General features: G+C 35.2%; 1 protein-coding gene across 1 annotated transcript in view; it reads right to left on the bottom strand.

Moving 5' to 3' along the window:
• Window positions 1–2,787, bottom strand: part of LOC149532271 (T-complex protein 1 subunit zeta 1) — a 67,296-nt gene extending 64,509 nt beyond the window's left edge. Inside the window, exon 1 of the mRNA XM_089806498.1 lies at window positions 2,567–2,787. Within this exon, the coding sequence (XP_089662624.1) occupies window positions 2,567–2,700 (134 nt within the window). The 5' untranslated portion in view covers window positions 2,701–2,787. The remainder of the gene's footprint in view (window positions 1–2,566) is intronic.
• Window positions 2,788–19,637: the final 16,850 nt, after the last annotated feature.

Raw genomic sequence — 19,637 nt, 5'->3', positions numbered from 1 at the left:
GGACTGAATGGTAGCACCCCTCATGTGGATCTAGGCCAAATGCACCAAGCGCAATCAAGAGGCAGTTGCCCTTGTTAGAATATGGAGGCAATCTCATTTTCACAATTTCATCACTTACTGACAAGATTATGTGTTTGGCACTTTTTTGTTTACAAAAATGCTTTTATATAATGTTTTATTTGGGCAACCCTTAGGTTCCGCCCTTCAAGAACAGCCCAGGTATGCCTAGGACACCTGGACAAGACCCTGGGCATACCAAGGCCAATCTGATTACAAGACCCAAAAATTCAATATAGGACCAGGGTGCACAGGGGCGCACAAATAACCTAGTTGGAAATGGATAACGTATAAAAAAGAGTATTTGCATTGGGAATAGACAAAAATGGATTATGTAATTTATAAAAATACATGTGACAGGAAAACGAAAGGGTTAATTAAATGGGTACTAAGAAATAGGACTAGGTTATGACAAACATGAATATAATGTTATCATGTTAGGAGATGGTTACAAAAAAGTGTCTACACCAAGAGTGCATGAGATTGATGGAATAAACCTTGTACAGCTAACCAAATAAAGTTCATACTAAATTAATGAATTAACCAGTTATGTGAACAGTATATGCACATAGTACTGTAATTACAAGAATCTGTGACTATGTACAATGAGTAAAGCATGGCAGTTTTAGTTTATGCCAAAAGAAAACACTATCTGTGTCGCAATAAGATTGGAACATATATTAGTATTCACAGAAATTTGAGTTAATTATAAATGGCACACATCATCACAGCACTTAAAAACTAGTGCCAATCCTTCAAATCACCTTCAGTGGGTTCATGTAAATCAAATGAGATAACAAATGATTGCATCAGAAGAATATAATTGCTAAAAGCCTAAAAGCATGCAAATATAGATTACAGAATTTTCTTATCAGAACAAGCAAGTAAGCCTCGCATGTCAAACAAATTATAAAACAGATTAAGGGAAATTACTAATGGGGGAAAAATGGTAAATATTAAAGAATAACTACCAGTGCATCAAAAAGTGAGCTAAACATAATTGTACAAAGTAAAGGGATAATATAACCTTCTAGTTGGGGTATCGGGCATCCATTTATTTGTCAGTGTGACACTTGGGAACTATTCATAAGACAACTAGTTGATCTTCTAAGTTACTCTGAGTCAAAAAAAAGAAAAATCTGCCCTAAAAAACATGTCGATCCAGACATTTTGCTCCTTCAAATTTCTGCAAGGTGACATACTAACGGTGGCAAGAGTTTGAAATTAACAATGCCAAGCTTCATATAGAAATAACTGGATCAAACACCCCATATCAGACATCTGAAGATTACAACTTCTATTTCAACACACCAAAAACCTAATGTACTGGTTTTCATGACAAAATAGTTAAAAACCATCACCATCAAGCAACCTGTTTAAAGTGCAGTGTTAAATTTAAAAGTTCATAAACAATATTGGAAACACTATATCGATCAAAGTGATTAACTTCTTTTGCTGGCAACCATCCATCAGGACACATCACAAACCGCTAGTTTTACACGATGCCCAAAGAACTGATGAAAATACAACCAAATTTCAAGAGCCTGGCACACCCTGCTCGAAGCTAAGTGATGTATATATGAGTGCGACACAGTTCAAATTTTTATAATGCGTGAGGGGAAAACAACTTAAAGACATGCCATTAAGGTTGAGCAGGTCGTTCAGAGTACCTAAGGTCGTCTGTTTTGGTAATGACAATAACTAACCATAAGCAAACCGATCATCCTACACTGCATATTAAGAAATTCTACCTTTGATCTCCAATCAATAAACATTTGAGTCCGGTTGTGAAGTATTTGCCTCTACTTTTAATTCATCTCCCTGTGGAAAAGGGTTAAGTAAGGATGAGGGGCATGTGTTGTGCCTTCAACTTCCCCAATTTTATCAAAGGAGGGTCATATCAGGTTGCCGACTGCATGCTCGACCAGGGGCTTCCTCCTCTCCTTTTTAAAAAAAAGCCGACTGAGGTCATGAATTATGTACTTTAACTTCAGCTCACTCTCTCTATCAGAAAAGGTTTAGGTGAAAACAACAAGTATTGTAAAACGGATACAGTAAATGATCGGCCCGAGTTTAACAAGGCAAGCGTACAACTTACTCCCGCAAACCAATAAAACAGGCAGGACTCTCTCCACTGGACCCTGAGTTACAAGAAACAAAATCTAGCCCAATCCGAGACCAAACTACTTCAGGCTTTAACACCGTAGAAAAACACAAGCAGCTGCGGCAATCTGCCGGGAAAACAAACGAGGTTTTGCAGAACGTTTGCTCTAACTCAGGGTTGGACATCAGCTAAAAATAAGCAACTGCAACAATCCATGGGAAAGGTAAGCACGATTTGGAAAATGCTTCCAGATGTCTCTGAAGTATCTACAGAATGTTTTGAAAATGTTTGAAGTACATTCAAAAGGCTTCAGAGGACTTTCAAATGTTTGCATATGCCATTTACAAACCTTTGTATGGATCAGAACGCATTGGTAAAACAAAAATATAATGAAATGATCCATACATTTTAATGGTGCCCTTGGGGCCGAGATTGGTCTTGAGAACGTCTTGCAAGCCCTTGGCAGCATTGATGTTCATGTACAAGGCGGCAGATTTATTCAGGATCTCCGCATTTGGATTCAACACGCGTAGCGACATTGTTACAGAAAATAGCTTAAACCCTTCTCGCTGTTTTCTTCTGGAACTTTTTTCGCAAAGATTTGAACCTCGGAAGTTTTAAATAACAAGTAATAGGCGTGAGCAAATCTAAAATATAAGAAAGGGCTAGAAGGTAAAAGATTGTTTACTCACGACCATCATTGTTACGAATTTTATAGCTAGCATTCTGGAAAGGAAATAACCCCATGCTGTTGCTAGAGCTCAAAATTTTCAGGAATAAAATGTGGAGCGGGTGGTCTCATGCAATTATTTTTAAAGCATTCATTAGATGTAAATTGTGATTAAAAATTTGGAAGGAAAATCTAATGGAAAATAAAAGAAAGAATTCATGGAAAATAAAGGAGGGAAAGAATTTAGTGAAGCCATTGTCAATATTTTCAATAAGGCTTATTTTCAGCCCCCCTTATTTTCCATGGCTTATTTTTATTTGTCAAAAAATAGGTCTCCATGAAAATAGGAAAAGACTCTAAAATATCCGTTTCCTCCAATTTTATTTTTCCATGGGAACACTTTATTGCTTAAATTTAAGCAGAAATTTCATTTAAGCAGCAACATGGGAACATGAGGTTAGTTCAAAATGACCTTATGCACAATGACCACCGACTATCCAACCACGGAAAAGGTTTACTCTTGTATTGGTTTTCACAACTTCTTAAAAAAAATCAAGTGCCTCTCCTTCGTATGAGAGACATTTTTTGTGGCTAAATAGCTACAGCCTGCATAATGCTAGAGAGGTTATGGGTACAAATGGTTCGGGGTCTTCCCAAATTTTCTAAATTCAAATTATTTATTTATATTTGGGGTGGGGAGGGGGAGAGCTTATTCTTTGGGCAGAATTTGATTTAGATAGATAGATAGAAAGATGATTTTTAATGTTCATGAGGCGAAACATAGTAAACCAATTTTAACAATTTGGTTCTTTTTTTGTGCAAGTTGATGATGACCCCACCTAACTTCTCAATGTTCTCCTCGCTGAATAAGTTGTGCCAAGAGCTGACACATATAACATCCACAAATTTGAACCTAATGCCTTTGTGCACCTCACATTCTTGCATAAAGTGTTGTTCCATTTCCTAGAGTTGCAGAGCATGCAAACTCTCTCTTCCCAAGACTCCTTTTGGCCTCTTCCATCGTGATATAGTATGTTTTTTTCCTTTCAAATTCATTTCACCAATTTCTCTTATAGAATTTCTCCATAGCAAAGCCCTTTATTTCTTTATTATTTGTGGGACACATACTGAAATGAATATTCCATTTGCTCATCCACTTGATGTTTTGTTCCATCCATGTATTTTTATGTTTGTACAATTTATCATTAAAGACCACTTAAGGTCATCTACCTTCACACATTTTTTCAGTTCTTTTTAGATAACTAATGAGATGAACCATATCAATTACCCCAATGGTTGCAGCCCCCACTTCAATTAACATAATATCATGTGAAATAGTGTTTTTGATTTTAAACTTGTTTATGATCCAACGCTTTTGAATCCTCTCAATTTTTTTCCACTGTAAGGTTGACATGTTACTAACCTATATTTCACATCCATAAAGAACAACCAGTAGCACAAGAGGACCAAACAAAATTTGATTAGTTCTTCAATCCGAAAGCTCTACCTCATGACACCTATTTTGAAGCATATAAAATGTCTTTCATCTTCTTAATACTCTTTTCTTTCTACAACCTTCCCAACTTAGCTTTTTGTTGAAGTTAATCCCAATGTTTTTATACTCTATAACTTCCTCAAGAATGTTGCCCAAAAAATATAACTTATGTTAATATAGTTTTTTATTTTTCAAAAAAATCATAGCTTTAGTCTTATTGATATTGACCTACATCCCTACCAATTTGCAAAAATGCTCAAGAGAAAGTAAATGTTCTTGTAAACCACAAGCATATTTGGCAACCAAAATGAGATCGTCTGCATAAAGGAGCAACCTTATTGAAAAATTACCTAATTGGATACCCTCACCGTTTTATATGTCTAACCATTCTTCAAGTTTGTCAATATATAGGCCAAACTGAGTAGGAGATAGTGGACAACTCTTTTTGACCCCTATATCACTCTTAAAACAATCTGAAATACAATCAAAAGTTTTGATTTTGACTTTCATCTCTTCATACATCCTATGAACAATAGCTCTGAGATTCATAGGGATCCCTAATTCTTCTACCCCAAGCCAAAATTTGTCCCTGAGGACAATGTCAGAAGCCTTTTTAAAGTGAACAAGGCAACAAAACCTCATTCTTTCTCTCTCACATTTTTTTGATAGTATGCCTTAGGGTGACATAGTGATCAATTGTTGAGTGCTTTGACCTAAAACCAACTTTCCCTTTTGCGTGTTTATGATTATCCGTAGCTCGTTTTCTTATTCTATTTTCTATCATGTTGCCAAAGAGTTTTGCAAACATAGGGTTGATCATTATAGTAAGGTAGTTAGAGGGATTATTAACATCATCGCTCTTAAAAAGGGGTATAGCCAGGCTAATCGTCTAGTCTCTAAGAAACCTGTGTTGGCAAATATTATTGAAGATTTTTTTAATGTGTGGTGCAAGGGTTTTTCATGCTCCACTTGAGATACTCTGCTTGAATTTCAACCAAGTCTTTTGTCTTGCCTATACCCAACTTCTTAATACTCATCTCAACCTCTTGCCCAGTGAAAAGATCCTTCATATTATTGACCAAGGGTGGCAGGTCCACCTCATCTTCTTTTTCATAATGTTTCTTAGCATATTTGAACCATTAAGTGGATATAATAATATTCTTAGTTTGTTTCTTTCTTTGTTGTAATTCTTTCCAAAAATGTTTGGGGTTACTTTTACCAAGAAAGATTAGCTATTCTCTCCTTGTGAACATAAAGTCTTTTTTCTTCTTCTTCATGAGCTGCTAGTACACTTTAATGTCGAGGCTCATTTAATTAGACTCTCTTAACTTTCTCCTGCTAGTTTCTAATCCTTATCAAACGACACATTTGCTGGAAAATAATTTATTTCACATTTTCTTTGCTTTGATCTTTTGCACTTGGAAAGATCCTTGTGAATGAGATTAGATAATGCATGCTTGTTAACATCATGAACATGTATGCCTTCACCCTTTTATATTATCTCAAGTGTGGTTAGATGGACAAAGTATAATAATTTGCTTATAATATTGAATAAATGAATGAAATATTTTAATAATGTCTATAAGGTCAAAGTAATCAATAGGACTCCTCAAGATAGAAAACATTCAAAACAGGGTGCAAAATTTTAGGTCATTTAAAACTTTTTCTTGAAGTTTTCCCTTTGAATTTTGATCATTTAATTTGTTGTCCTGTCTAGTTGTGTTTTTTTTCAAATAAGGTACCTAAATTGTTAGCTTCTAAAATATTCTTATAGTTGGAGGGGATGACATTATATGTTGGACACTTTATCATAAAATGTTGGTATATCTTGACTGTTAGAGTAATAAAGTATTTTCTTATTAATTAAATAATTTCATTTTGATTTAATTATTAATTCATTTATTATCTCTATTTTACTTAAGCTAAACTTTAGGCTTATAATAATTATTTATTTTATTAATTATTATAATGCAATCTAGGTTAGATTCCTGCTAGGGTTTTGATCTCCTTTTATAAGGACGATCTCTCTTTGTAATTAATTCACTTTTGATAATAGCAATTTTATCTTTTTTCTCATCAAGAATGTATCATCTATGGGTCTGGCAATTCTAACCTCCATAGCTTTTGTTTCTCTCTTTTTGTGATAGGTGTTTGCATGTAGGTGATTCTTGGGGTTTGTGGGGTTGTTTTTTTCAAATAAGGTACCTAAATTGTTTACTTCTAAAATATTCTTATAGTTGGAGAGGATGACATTATATTTTGGACACTTTATCATAAAATGTTGATATATCTTGACCACTTCCATGTTGCAAAATAAACACATTCCCTCTTCTCATTCTTCCTTAGGTATCATCCATCTACATATTTCATGCCTCATGGTAAGAATTTGTCTAGAGTTGCGCCAACACGCTATAAGCATTTTCACTCTATTTCATATTTTCTCTTATGTGTAGTTCCTTTGCATTATCTCTTGTGGGGTTAAATTCTTTGATATAGTAGACATTTTTTAGCCCATTTTATTTTGACTATGTTATACTCAAGAACTTTTCCCTCACTAACTTTTTTGTTTCTTCATTGTTTTCCAAACAATCGTACATATTAACATTCCAATTTTATCCATTTGATGTTTTATTTCATCCATGTATATTTTCTTATGTGTAGTCTTTACTCCATAATTAATTCAGGCCAACGATATTTTTCCATACTTTGAGTTTTCTTAAGATAGCTTAACAACTAAACCATTGTCGAAGCCTATAAGGAAATATGTATGTTTTGGCCAATAAGATCTCATAGGGGAAAACATTTCCAATTTTGAAGTTATCGATGATTAAATGTGTCGAATTCTATCTATTTGACTCCCTTTTTAACCTCACATGTTGCCACCCCAAATCTCACATCCACAAAGGATCACTACGATAACTAATAAACTAAAAAGCATCTTCTTGATTTTCCAATCTTATAAATTTGCATTCTAGTATCTATTTTGCAAGGAATATAGTGTTTTTGAGTCTCCCTAGCTTTTTTTTCTCTACATGTTTCTCAACTATAGTGAATTATGCATATTGATACAAGTGTAGTGGATTATGCAATTTTCTCACATAGCTTGTGTGATAATATGGAAGATGTTTCTATTGGTGAAAAACTCTAAAATCAAAATTTTTACCATAACCTAGTTATTCAAGTATCTCATACACAAAAAAGAAGCAAAATGGGATAAAAAATCAACAAAGGGTAGATTTATTCTAACTCAAAACAATTGTAGTGCATTCAAGTTAGCACTTGAGAGAGTTTTTAAGAGTTAGAAGTTTGTGTTGCATGGCCTTTATGATCACATGCTAGCAAATTTGATTCAAAGTGCACTTGTTGAGTGCAAAGAGGCAAAAAATAAGAAATTTGAAATAAGTTGTTCCTTCTGCACTAAGATTAAAGAGCATGATACTAAAAATTGTTGAAGTTGATAAAAGATCAACCCCACAGCTCCCAAGAACCACCTGCATATAAACACATGTCACAAAAGAGAGAAGCAAAAAGGCTGGAATTGTCATATCCACAGACGAGACATTCTTGATGAGCAAATGGAGAATTTGTTATAATCAAAAGTGAATTAATTAGTTTTAACAATGAGATATCGTCCTTATAAGGGAAATCAAAACCCTAAAAAGGTCTAACCTAGGTTGCATAATAATAATTAATAAAAGAATTAATCATTATATGCCTAAAGTTTAGCTTAAGAAAACTAGAGTTAATTAGAAAATATCTAATTACTCTAACACCCCCCTTAAGATAAACTTAGGGAGTAGCTAAAAAACTAGAAACCACTACTGAAAGAAAAATTGGGTCTCGAGAACAAGGTCTAATGAGGTACCCAAGCACAATCAAATCTCTAGAAAGAGGAGAAATAGAGAAAACTACATGGGAAAAACCTTACTAAAAAAAGAGATGGAAAACATGTTGAAAGAAACTAGTGAAGGAATGAAGAAGCTTCCAAACTAGGGGATGCCCCAGAAGATAGGAACAAAAGATGATCATGAAGAACACCACTGAAGCATGTAGAAGCTGCAAAGCTCTATTGAAAATTAATTGTTGATCTAAAGAACCTCCACTGAAATAGAACCTAACTAGGTAGAGAAGACTATAATTTGCATCGAATCAGAAGGCATACAGAGGCAAACAACTAAACTTGAAGATATAGATGACATGAAACACCAAAGCCTGAAGATTTGATCAATCAAACATGGAAAGCTACGATTAGAGTAGGAATGAAGAGAAGAGTGTCTATATGGTAGATGATCCATCTTACCAAAATGCATAGGTACCTAGCCATTGCAATTGTGTAGTACATAGGAACAAATACTGAATACATAGCTCACTCCATTGAACTAAGGAAGCATGAGAAATAACAGAAGAACCTCCCCTAATGCAGACAACAGTGAGGTGACAGGCAACTGGAAAAGTGGGCCAAAATAATTGAATGTCAAGGAACCACGATTAAGATGCACAAAGGAGTACATATATGTATACTAAGGTGATCAATCTTAGACACGTCATGAGGCTAGAATGTCACAAAAGGGAAACTCATTGGACAAAGGAAGATGGAAAACAAAGGCAAAATACCAACCCCCCATGGCACTTTAATCAGAGTAGTGCATGTACAATAAGGCACAAGATATGGTGAATCCCAAGAATACAATAATTTGCATGAGTGTCCTAAGACGACACTAGTCAAATCCAATGGAAAAACAAGGCAAAACTACTGAAACAAAAATATAGATGCAATATGGCACTTTATCTCAGTGTGTTTGCAATAGTGCATAAAAATGATGTCTAAATAGACTAGAAGAGACATAAGACTAATACAATAGATAATACAAGTTATGACAAATCATCTGAAGCAACAAAATCAATCCGCGAACCTGAAACAACCAAGATATCCACCACAATGCAAAAATGCAAAAGATTAAATAGAATGTGCCTGGAGTAGAATCTGGAAAAATAACTAGCATCACTAAAAAGAGCTCAGAAAGACCTTTCCAACGAAATAAAGAATTCCCAAATCAGAGATGGGATGCTTGAGATATGTCTCCCAAAGTGGAAAACTATACACCTAAATTTGATAGCAAAAAAAATAATTAAAAAAGCATCAAAATTGAAAACTGACTGTACCACTGTGACGAGCTCAAAACCATCTTTTTGGTGACATATTATTTTTGGAAAATGAAGTTTGTATGCCTGAGATATGAGAAAAAATGCAAAGGTGGGTCGAAACAGAGCCTGAAGAGGTGACATAAGTGTTGATGCAGTGTTGACATGGCGCTGATTATAGCAAATGACGAGCCCAAATTTGACACTCAAATGGTTGTCAAGGCAAAAGAATGCCAAAAAAATGACCCTTATCAAAAAAAGAGTATTTGATTACTGAAAACACTATGTCGAACAAAGGGTTGATGCTAAAAAAATAACTTTGGTGGCCAATAAAGCATGTACAAGTGTCAAAAAAAATTATGCCCATTTAAGTCAAACCCGTTGATGTGGACCCAAAATGGGTAAAAACAAGACTGCAGATCGCATGTGTGTGGGTTTAGTTTCTAACAAAGACATGTAGTCCCAAACTGGTACCATTACATGTAACGCTAATTCAATCTAAAGACCAATGCCACTTCAACACACCACTGGTTGACCCATGAGGAACTCAAGAAAAACTCCAAGAAAATTCATAAAACCACAAAATTCGGCTCAAAGAGGGAGTACCAAATAAGACCACCAAAAAAAAGATAGTGCGCTCACTCAAAAGACATGTCGAACCTACACAGCTCATCATTCTTTCTCATGCACAAACACGCCATTGAAACATAACATGGACTAGGGTTGGGTCTGAGGGTTAGTGCCACATGGTACAGTCATAGTGCATATAAGAAATCATGTCATTGGCCCTAAAAATCATGCCACCATGTCATTAAAAAAACACCCCCTTACTTCATGGCCAAAAACTGCCTATAATGCCTAAATTGCTGAGGAGCGCATTTGGCCTTGATAGGGCCACGTGGTAGCCTTAAGTGCAAGTCCAATGCTCTTTTCATGGGCGTGATTCAAAGAAACCATCATTAGCAAAAATTGAATGATCTTGAGGCAGATTAGATGAGCTTGAGGAGAGAGGGTGGAACATATGGCCCTGTAAAAGAACAATGCATGCTCTCCAAATACACACACACAACTCCCAGACTCCTCCAAAGACTGTGAAGTCTACAAAATAAGTCTTGTTTGCATGATGAGACAGGAGCTTGGAGAAGACCATGAATTGTAGACAGGCTCTACCAAATACAAGTCACACATCGGCCAAAAAAGAAGGCAATCAACCCTAAATAAAAGTGGGCATGTGACCATAGGTGCGGATCTCAGATGGGTATATTGAGAGACTTGGAAAAACTATCAAGTGTTGTATTTGCCATGAAAGAAGGTGAGACTGGAAGAAAAATCACATAAACACCTTACAAGGGTGCCCAAAAAATACTTTCATTATGATCCATAGAAAAATTACATAATTTCCCATAGACTTTCGAAAAATGGTGTGTCAGAAAAATGTGGCACTAATGATCACACATTTAGTGAGGTGAAGGGCTTGTACTATGGACACAAATTATAGAGATCTCCAAAGTCACAGTCGAATGTACTCGTAGCCCAAGTCTATGCCCAGATCAAGGGAAGAAGAGGCGTTGAGGGCAAAAACCACCAATCATGTCATTAGTCTATCTTAAATGCAACCAATGATGGCACCATCCCACCAAAAATAGTCAAGCATCAAAGCCCAAAAAGGAGATCCACGTTTGGAGAGTTTAGAGCCTATGGTGGGGCAACCATTGTTCAAAAAAAAAGTATCATTAAAGGTCGAAGGCCAAAAATGACATAAAAAATCTTCTCATGAAGACCTGCAGGGTGCGATGGAGTATAGAGGTGCGTGCCACTTTGGATGGAAGGTTGCTAATGTACGAAGCCTACAAGGCCAGTAGGCCTACAGGTACCTTCAATAAAGGGTTGTTCTCCAAAAAGCAATGCTCCTTCAAAAGTATGCCTACCTTCAAACATTTTGACTAAACAAAAAAAGGAATTGAAATATATATATATATATATATATATATATATATATATATATATATATATATATATATCATTGCCTTGTTTTGTGTGCCTAGGTCAAGACGGTTTGGGTACAAAAAAAAAATTGCCTCAAATTTCAATAGCATCCAAACTGGACATATTTTATATGGAGATGGGGTTTTGAATGCTTTGAGCTCAACGCTGATGTCCATTTTTGCTCAAAGTTTTTCAAAAATCAGTGACCCCCCAAAACCAATAAAAAAAAACTATTGAAAACTCAGATCAGAAAGCCAATGCCAAATCTCTATAGAATAGAATAGGGGCATTAAGATCTGGAGCTCTAATACCATGTTGAAGTTGATAAAAGATCAACCCCACAACTCCCAAGAATCATCTGCATGCAAACACCTATCACAAAAGAGAGAAGTAAAAGGTTATAGAGGCTGGAATTTCTAGATCCACAGATGATACATTCTTGATGAGCAAAAAGAGAAATTGCTATAATCAAAAGTGAATTAGTTAGTTTTAACAATGAGAGATTGTCCTTATAAAGGAGATCGAAACCCTAAAAAGTCTAACCTAGGTTGTATAATAATAATTAATAAAATAATTAATTATTATATGCCCAAAGTTTAGCTTAAGAAAACTAGAGTTAATTAGAAAATATCTAATTACTCTAACAAAATCAAGAATGAACGGGATATTAAATCCAGCTTAGTTGAATATTCCTCCACCACTAAGCATCATATTTTCTTAGAGGGGATTAAAATCATGTTTAGGGAGGTCAATGTCTTTAAAATGAAGCTCAAGGTGGTGATAGAGATTAATAACAACCCATATAATTCTATTGTAATGACAAGTGGTACTCAAGTTTGTTTGTGGCAACCCTTCTTGTCTATTTTAAGAAAATATTCTTAGGATTGACAACAAAATTAATTATCAAATATTGTCATCATGGATAAACACATAAATTTATTACTAAGTTAACCCCACAAGGATCTCTCTTCATTATTTCACATATAGCTCTTTTTGGTCAAATCTATTTGACAACAATACAACAACAAGAGTTTTTAAAGAAAGTGATCTAGCGATGGGCTATGGGCCACTATTCAATTTCAATTGATATAGGTCAACTAATAGCCTCTGACCAGTAAGGTGACAATTAAATATTTGATCATTAATGGTAGAAAGGGACCACAACCTTCACATCTTGTAGTTGGTTTATGCTCAAAGGCTTGTGATGGCACAATGAGATTTGGATCAAGTTTTTAATTAATAAAATCAATAATTGTTGAAGTTGAGGAAAGCTCAACCCCATAGCCCCCAAGAATCATTGCATGCAAATACATGTCACAAAAAGAGAGAAGCAAAAGCTATAGAGGCTGAAATTAAAAAATCTATAGAGGAGACATTCTTGATGAGCAAAAAGATAAATTGCTATTAATCAAAAAGTGAAAATTACAAATTGAGATCATCCTTGTAAAGGATATCAAAACCACAAAGGTGTCTAACCTAGGTTACATGAATAAAAGAAATAATTAGTACATGCCTAAAGTTTAGCTTAAGTAAAATAGAGTTAATAAGAAACACCTTATTACTCTAACACCCCTCCTTAAGATAAACATATAGAGTAGCTCAAGACCTAGAAACTACTAATGAAAGTAAATATGGGTTCCAACAACAAAGTCTGATGAGGTACCCAAGCACAACCGAGTCTCTATAAAGAGGATAAATAGAGAAACCCTACTCCAAGAAGAGATGGAAATAATGTTGAAAGAACTAGTGAAGGACTGAAGAAGCCTCTAAACTATAGAATGTCCTAGAAGATAGGAAAAAAAGAGATGATCATGTAGAACACCATTGAAGCATGTAGAGATGCAAAGCTCTATCAAAAATTAACTGTTGATATGAAGAACCTCTATTGAAATAGAATCTGACTAGGCAGAGAAAACTATAATCAACATGAGTGCTCTCAAGGGACACTATTCGAATCAAGAGGTACACAAAGGCAAGCAACTAAACTTGAAGATGAAAATGACATGAAACACTAAAGCTTGAAGAGTTGATCAATCAAAACATGAAAGGTTGCAACCAAAGTAGGAACGAAAAGAAGAGTGTCTTAATGGTAAATGTTCCATCTTAGTGAAATGTATAGGTTACATAGCTCACTTTTTCGAGGCAAGGAAGCATAAGAACCAAAAGAGAAACCCCTCTAATGCAGACAAGGGTGAGGTGACAAGTAACTGGAAAAGAGAGCAAATGGAATTGCATGTCAAAGAACCATGATCAAGATGCACAAAAGAATACATATGTGTGTAATAAGGTGATCAATCTTAGAAACATCATGAGGCTAATGTCATGGATGAAATACTCAGTAACAAAGGCATAACATCAAACCCCCATGGCACTTTAATCAAAGTATTTTGTGTATAATAAGGCACAAGATATTGTGAATCCCAAGAATACAATAATTTGTATGAGTGTCCTCATATAACATTATCAAATCAAAAGAAAAAAGAAGGTAAAATAACTAAAATAAAAATACAGAAGGAATATGACACTTTACCTTAGTGTGTTTGCAAAAATGTATACAACATATGTCTACAAAGACCAAAAGAGACATAAGGTTGATACAAAAAATAGTCAAGCCCATGACAAATCATCCAAAATAATGAAATAGATCCTCAAACCTAAAACAACCAAGATATCCACCAAAATGAAAAAATGCAAAAAAACAAATAGATTGCACCTAGAATAGAATATAGAAAAATAACCAACATCAATAAAAAGAGTACAAAATATATTTCCAATAATATAAAGGATTCCCAAATCAAAGGTCAAATGCTTAAGATATGTCTCCCAAAGTACAAAAAAAAACTCCTAATTTTGACAAAAAAAAGTCATAAAAAAAATATATCAAAACTAAAAATTACTTGCACCAATTTGATGGGCTCAGAACCAACTTTCTAGTGATATCTTGTTTACAAAAGATTAATATTATATGTCTGAGATATGAGCAAAAATGCAAAAGGTAGGTCCAAACAGAGCCACAAGAGAAAACAAGTGTGTTGATGCAGGTTGACATCAGCAAGTGATGAGCCTAAATTTGATGGTCAAATGGTCATCAGGGCAAAAAAAGATTGAAAAATGTCGAGTTCTTTGAAAAACATTTGCTAGACAACAAATAGATGCTGGAAAAAAGAGTTGAAGCCAGAGCTGAAAATGTTTTTGGTGGCCATAAAGGAATGCCTCATGTCAAAAGGAGATTTGTTGGCAAAAAAATGCCTTCAAATTTCCACAAACCACTGGCATATGAGAAATCACCAATGCCATGAAATAAGTATGTGATGGAAAAAATTTCGTTGCTGGGAAAGAACTCGTGGCAAAAAAGAGTAGGTCTAAACCACTGATCCTTACAAAACCACCTTTCTTAGGTCAAAACCATTCAAGGAAAAAATGAAACCATTACCAAGTATTTTCCCAAAAAATGACAAACTACCCAAAGAACAAGATTCCACCATGCATGGGCAAAAAACTACCCTCATAGAAGAAAACTCTTGAAAAAAAGTGTGAAACCACTTTTGAGTTTGGACGATGGTTTTGGGGGTCGATCAAGATGAGGTATAGTGGGGCCACGTAGGCACAAGACTTGGGCCTAGTGAAGGTAGTCAAATGTAATGGGCACCCCTGAATGTCCCAAAAACTAAACCAAATTGTTGAAAGGAATTATGTCAAACAGTTTGCATTCAACTTCTTAAAACCCCTTATAACTCTGGAAATCAAACGTTTATTTGTTTGTTGTGTTTCGTGCATGGAATTGGTATCATACAACATAAACAAGAAAGAAACTACAATAATATGCAAAGTGGAAATGAACTGCTGCTAATAAAATGTTATTTTCAGAATTCATAAAACCAAATACATGGCAGATTTATCAACTCACTAATTACTTCAGCAATATTGTCATAATACTCCAGCCCATGCTTACGAACTTGCTGCTACAATACTTTGTCCTCCAATCAGTCCACTACCTTCATAATACCATTCCCTCCAAGCGGCATAAGCGTCGGACAAGTAGTGAAGAAGATATGAGCAAAATATCAAATCTGCTTGTAGCTAGAAATGCAACTAAACTGCCTGATAATGAAGCCAATAAGAAAGAATTCCAAAGGCCAAACCCCAAGGGAATGACGTCTAGAATGTTACAAGAGAGGATAGACGTCCTCAAATGCCAAGAACAAAGCTGCAACTCACACACCAATTTCTTCCCATATTCAACCTGTCTAATGAAGCCACAAGTGCTTCCTTTTATTCTATTTCCAAGGGTCCGCTCAACTCATATGGGCAATGTGGGATAAAAGATGTGTAATATATAAAACATATATTAAAATACCCCTTATGTCTCCCTTGGGTACACATCACCATAAAATAAATATTAAAGTAACACTTTAATATTTTACAATTAAATTAGACATTACTTTAATAAAACTTCAGGCACTAAAATGTATTAGCAATCGGACTTCGAATAATGCGAGTGATAGCTCATCGGAAAGCTTTCACCGAGGAGTATCGAATCCAATCACCAAAATTGACCTGCACTATTTCCTGCCGACTTACTAAAAATAGTAAGTATGCTTGAAACTGAGTAAATCAACTTCGTTTTGGCCCAAACTGGAAACGACTAGGCCAAAACACTCCAGGATCCCATTGAACCCTTCGTTAGCCCTCGGGACCATGTAGAACAAGGCTAATGCACACAAACTTGGTCAACTGCTAAAATGGGGACATTACAGGCTCCACTTAGACTTTGGAGAACATGAAGGCCAAAAGATGGGATCATTACATCAAATGTCTTGAGGGGTAGGTGCAGAAACAAAGAGCCACCAAAAATCATGGAAAACTAGCTTCAACTTGCCAAAAAAGACCTAAATGCATGCAACGAGAGGAATATTCTCAAAATCCCCATAAAGAGTGTTGATTGGGGCACAAATAGGGGTCCTTCATGTCAACATGATAGGATGGGTAAACAAGGATGCATGTAGAGCGTTGACGGAGAAGCGACGTCGTCATCGATAAATGTGCCCAACATGAAAAAAGTGTCATTGAAGTGGGAGGAACACGTGACACGTGACAACAGGGCATACAAAATGCAAAATGAAAAAAAAATAGTCCCCCCATGTACACAAAAATCATGCTCAAAATGACATTCACAAATGTCAATGGAGCAAGGGCCCACTAACAATGACGATTGGGACTCTATCAAACGGTATAAGGCCCATTGGTAAGGTACCTGCGGGTGCCCTATGAATGCCCCCTAAAAAAAAGCCTCCTTTTTAATAATAAAAATACCCTTTATTAGATCACATCCTCTTGTGTTGGCTATAAAAAAAATTTTAAAATCATCTTGAAATCTATGCCAAAGATGTACGACCCAGGTGCAATTTTTTTAACCTTTGATTGCAATTTTGTCTGAATAAGATAAATTGTATATGGAAATGGGGTCTTTTGGGTGCTCTAAGTTCAACAATGATGTTTGTCTAGGCTTAAAAAGACTAGAAACAAAGCCCCTCCCCCCATATCCAATACAAAATATTCTAAAGAAACCAAATCTATAAAAAAAGTCACGTAAACAAAACATGGGCATGAAATCCTAGAGCTTTGATACCATGTTGAAGTTGAGGAAAGATCAACCCCACAACTCCCAATAATCATTGCATGCAAATACCTATCACAGAAAGAGAGAAGCAAAATCTATGGAGATTGGAATTCATGGCCCATAGAGGAAACATTCTTCATTAAGCAAAAAGATAGATTGCTTCTAGTAAAAAACTAAAAATTGCAATGAGAGATCATCCTTATAAAGGAGATCAAAACCCTAAAGGTATCTAACTTAGGTTATGTGATAATAATTAATAAAATAATTAATTATTATATGCCTAAAGTTTATCTTAAGTAAAATAGAGTTCATAAGAAACACCTTATTACTCTAACCATTATAATCTAGGCCTATCAGAGGGATGATATGTTAATGCCATCTTATATGGCCATGTAATTTCGCTAATCATAATATTTTTCCTAGGAGGGTTTTGTCTTCACAAATCTCTATGAGGGTCATTATAGAGATTTTTTACAGCCCCTTGAATCTCAATTGTGATGACAGGTGGTGGTTAAGTTTGTAGTGGCAATCTTTGTTGTCTATCTTAGAGAAATATGAACGACCCCTCTCCTTGACCCTCCTTTGTTGGCCCTCTTCATTTTTATGCCTTATTTTCTATCTTCCTCTCCTATTTGTATCATCCTTGTGGTTCTTTTCATATCCTTCACCCCTTCATTTCCCCCTCCCACTCTTTTTTGTGTAGCCCCAATCTGAAGCTAACCTCTTGTCTTTTGTGCCTTTTATTTTTGGGTGTAGCCTTCTTTGGGCTTGGTAATTCTCTTCTTTCTTGCTTTCCCTTGTCCTTATTTTATTGGTTGTTTGCCTTTTTTATTTTTTTATTTCATTTCTTTTTCCTCCTGTCCTTTTCTTCTTTCTTCTCATTTATTTCTTGTGTACGTATGTGTTCTTTTTGTTCTCATGCCCTCCTTTTTTTACATTTTTCTTTTTTCTTTATCTTTTTTTATTTGTATTATATATGTTTATATTTATTGAAATATATTTAATATATACATATATTTATTGTAAGAATTTTCCTAAGGCAATAATGCAACACCAAGATCTAGAAGCACACAAGATAACACAAGAGAGATAAGAGATGATCAAATGAGAACCTCAACAATGATCAAATGATAATGGATTTCAAATTAGTACATCATAGAAGTTCCTAAATATATAGGCAATGTAAGATAGCTAGGAGTCATGCAAGTTATAAGCATCATAACTAAGCACATGTCCACCAAAGGTGGATTATCCTACATTGTGCATGAAAGTATGTGCACCAATGAGAGGATAAGAATACAACGTTGTATCACACAAAGAGAGGTGTGAGACAACATGTGCTCAAATAAAGTGCAAACTCATAGGTCTCTATGTGAAAACCAACATGAAAATGCATTATCGTAAGTAAACTTACATAAAGTGTAACCAGTATAGTTAATTACACCAACAACGCTGTTAAGTGCAACTTAGGGAATGCACTTAAGCTTACAAAAGCTAAATGATAATGCATGATGGGTCCTAACTACTAGGCCATGTTAGGTACCCATGTACAAATTGAAATTGAAAGTGCAAAAAATATCGAATGCAATCTCTCATAAAGCAAAGAAAGAGAGAAAACCTCATGGGAAAAACCCTTCCCCAAAAAGAGAGATGAAAAAGAAAAACAAGATGGATGCATGGATAGAGTAATCAAGACCTGCTATTATGGCATACATCATGCATATAAAATATGTAATCCCTCCAAAAGAAGGAAACAAGGAGAAATGGCATCCCCCCATAGTGAATAATGTCTTGAAAGTATGGTGAGTGCTCAGAGACAAAAGATTGTCCAATGTCGACAAACAACATTTCTCCCCTTAGGAAGAAGATACACCAAGTATAAATGCAAGATGCTTCCCATTGTGGATAGGAAGATGGAAGGGGAATCCATATTAAGTACGTAGTCTCTAGAGTATGAATATGTGTCACCATGTCCTTGATTGATGAAGATGCCATGAACCAACAAGGAACCAATGGTAATTGATCCATGTAATAATTTGATTCAAACTCCAAAGAAAAGCATGTCTCCTTAAAAGAGGAATGTGGAAGAGAAGAAAAGTAACCCCCTCACAATGTAGAATGTATTACACCGATGATAGATGCTCCTGGATCAATGTGAAAGTTTCAACAAGTAAACTGAATGACGTTTCTCCCTTAAAGAAGAAATGGTGTCATAGGTATATCAAAGTATCATCCCCAATCAATAGGAAGAACCCTCAAAATGTAGGATGTCTCAGGAAATGGGATAGGAATCTCCAACACATGAGTATGATAAACCATGCAATATGATATCTCAAGTAAAGATTAAAACTCATGAATATCAATCTCCATAGACACACATATCTTCTCTGAAGTGAAAGATACCTACTGCAACTATTGTAAGAAAGGATCCACAATCATATCAAACTCAAAAGAATGATCAAGTGGAGAATCACGAGGGTTAGAGTGTTCCCTCACAATAATTGAAGAAGAATCATCCTCAACAAAGAGAAGAGGAATGTCATGAATACTATCTCCTAAATCT

This window comes from Cupressus sempervirens, chromosome 10 (assembly GCF_028749045.1).
Source record: "Cupressus sempervirens isolate cs-2001-9-10 chromosome 10, ASM2874904v1, whole genome shotgun sequence".
Classification (NCBI taxonomy): domain Eukaryota; kingdom Viridiplantae; phylum Streptophyta; class Pinopsida; order Cupressales; family Cupressaceae; genus Cupressus; species Cupressus sempervirens.
This window is presented reverse-complemented; position numbering and strand designations above follow the sequence as displayed.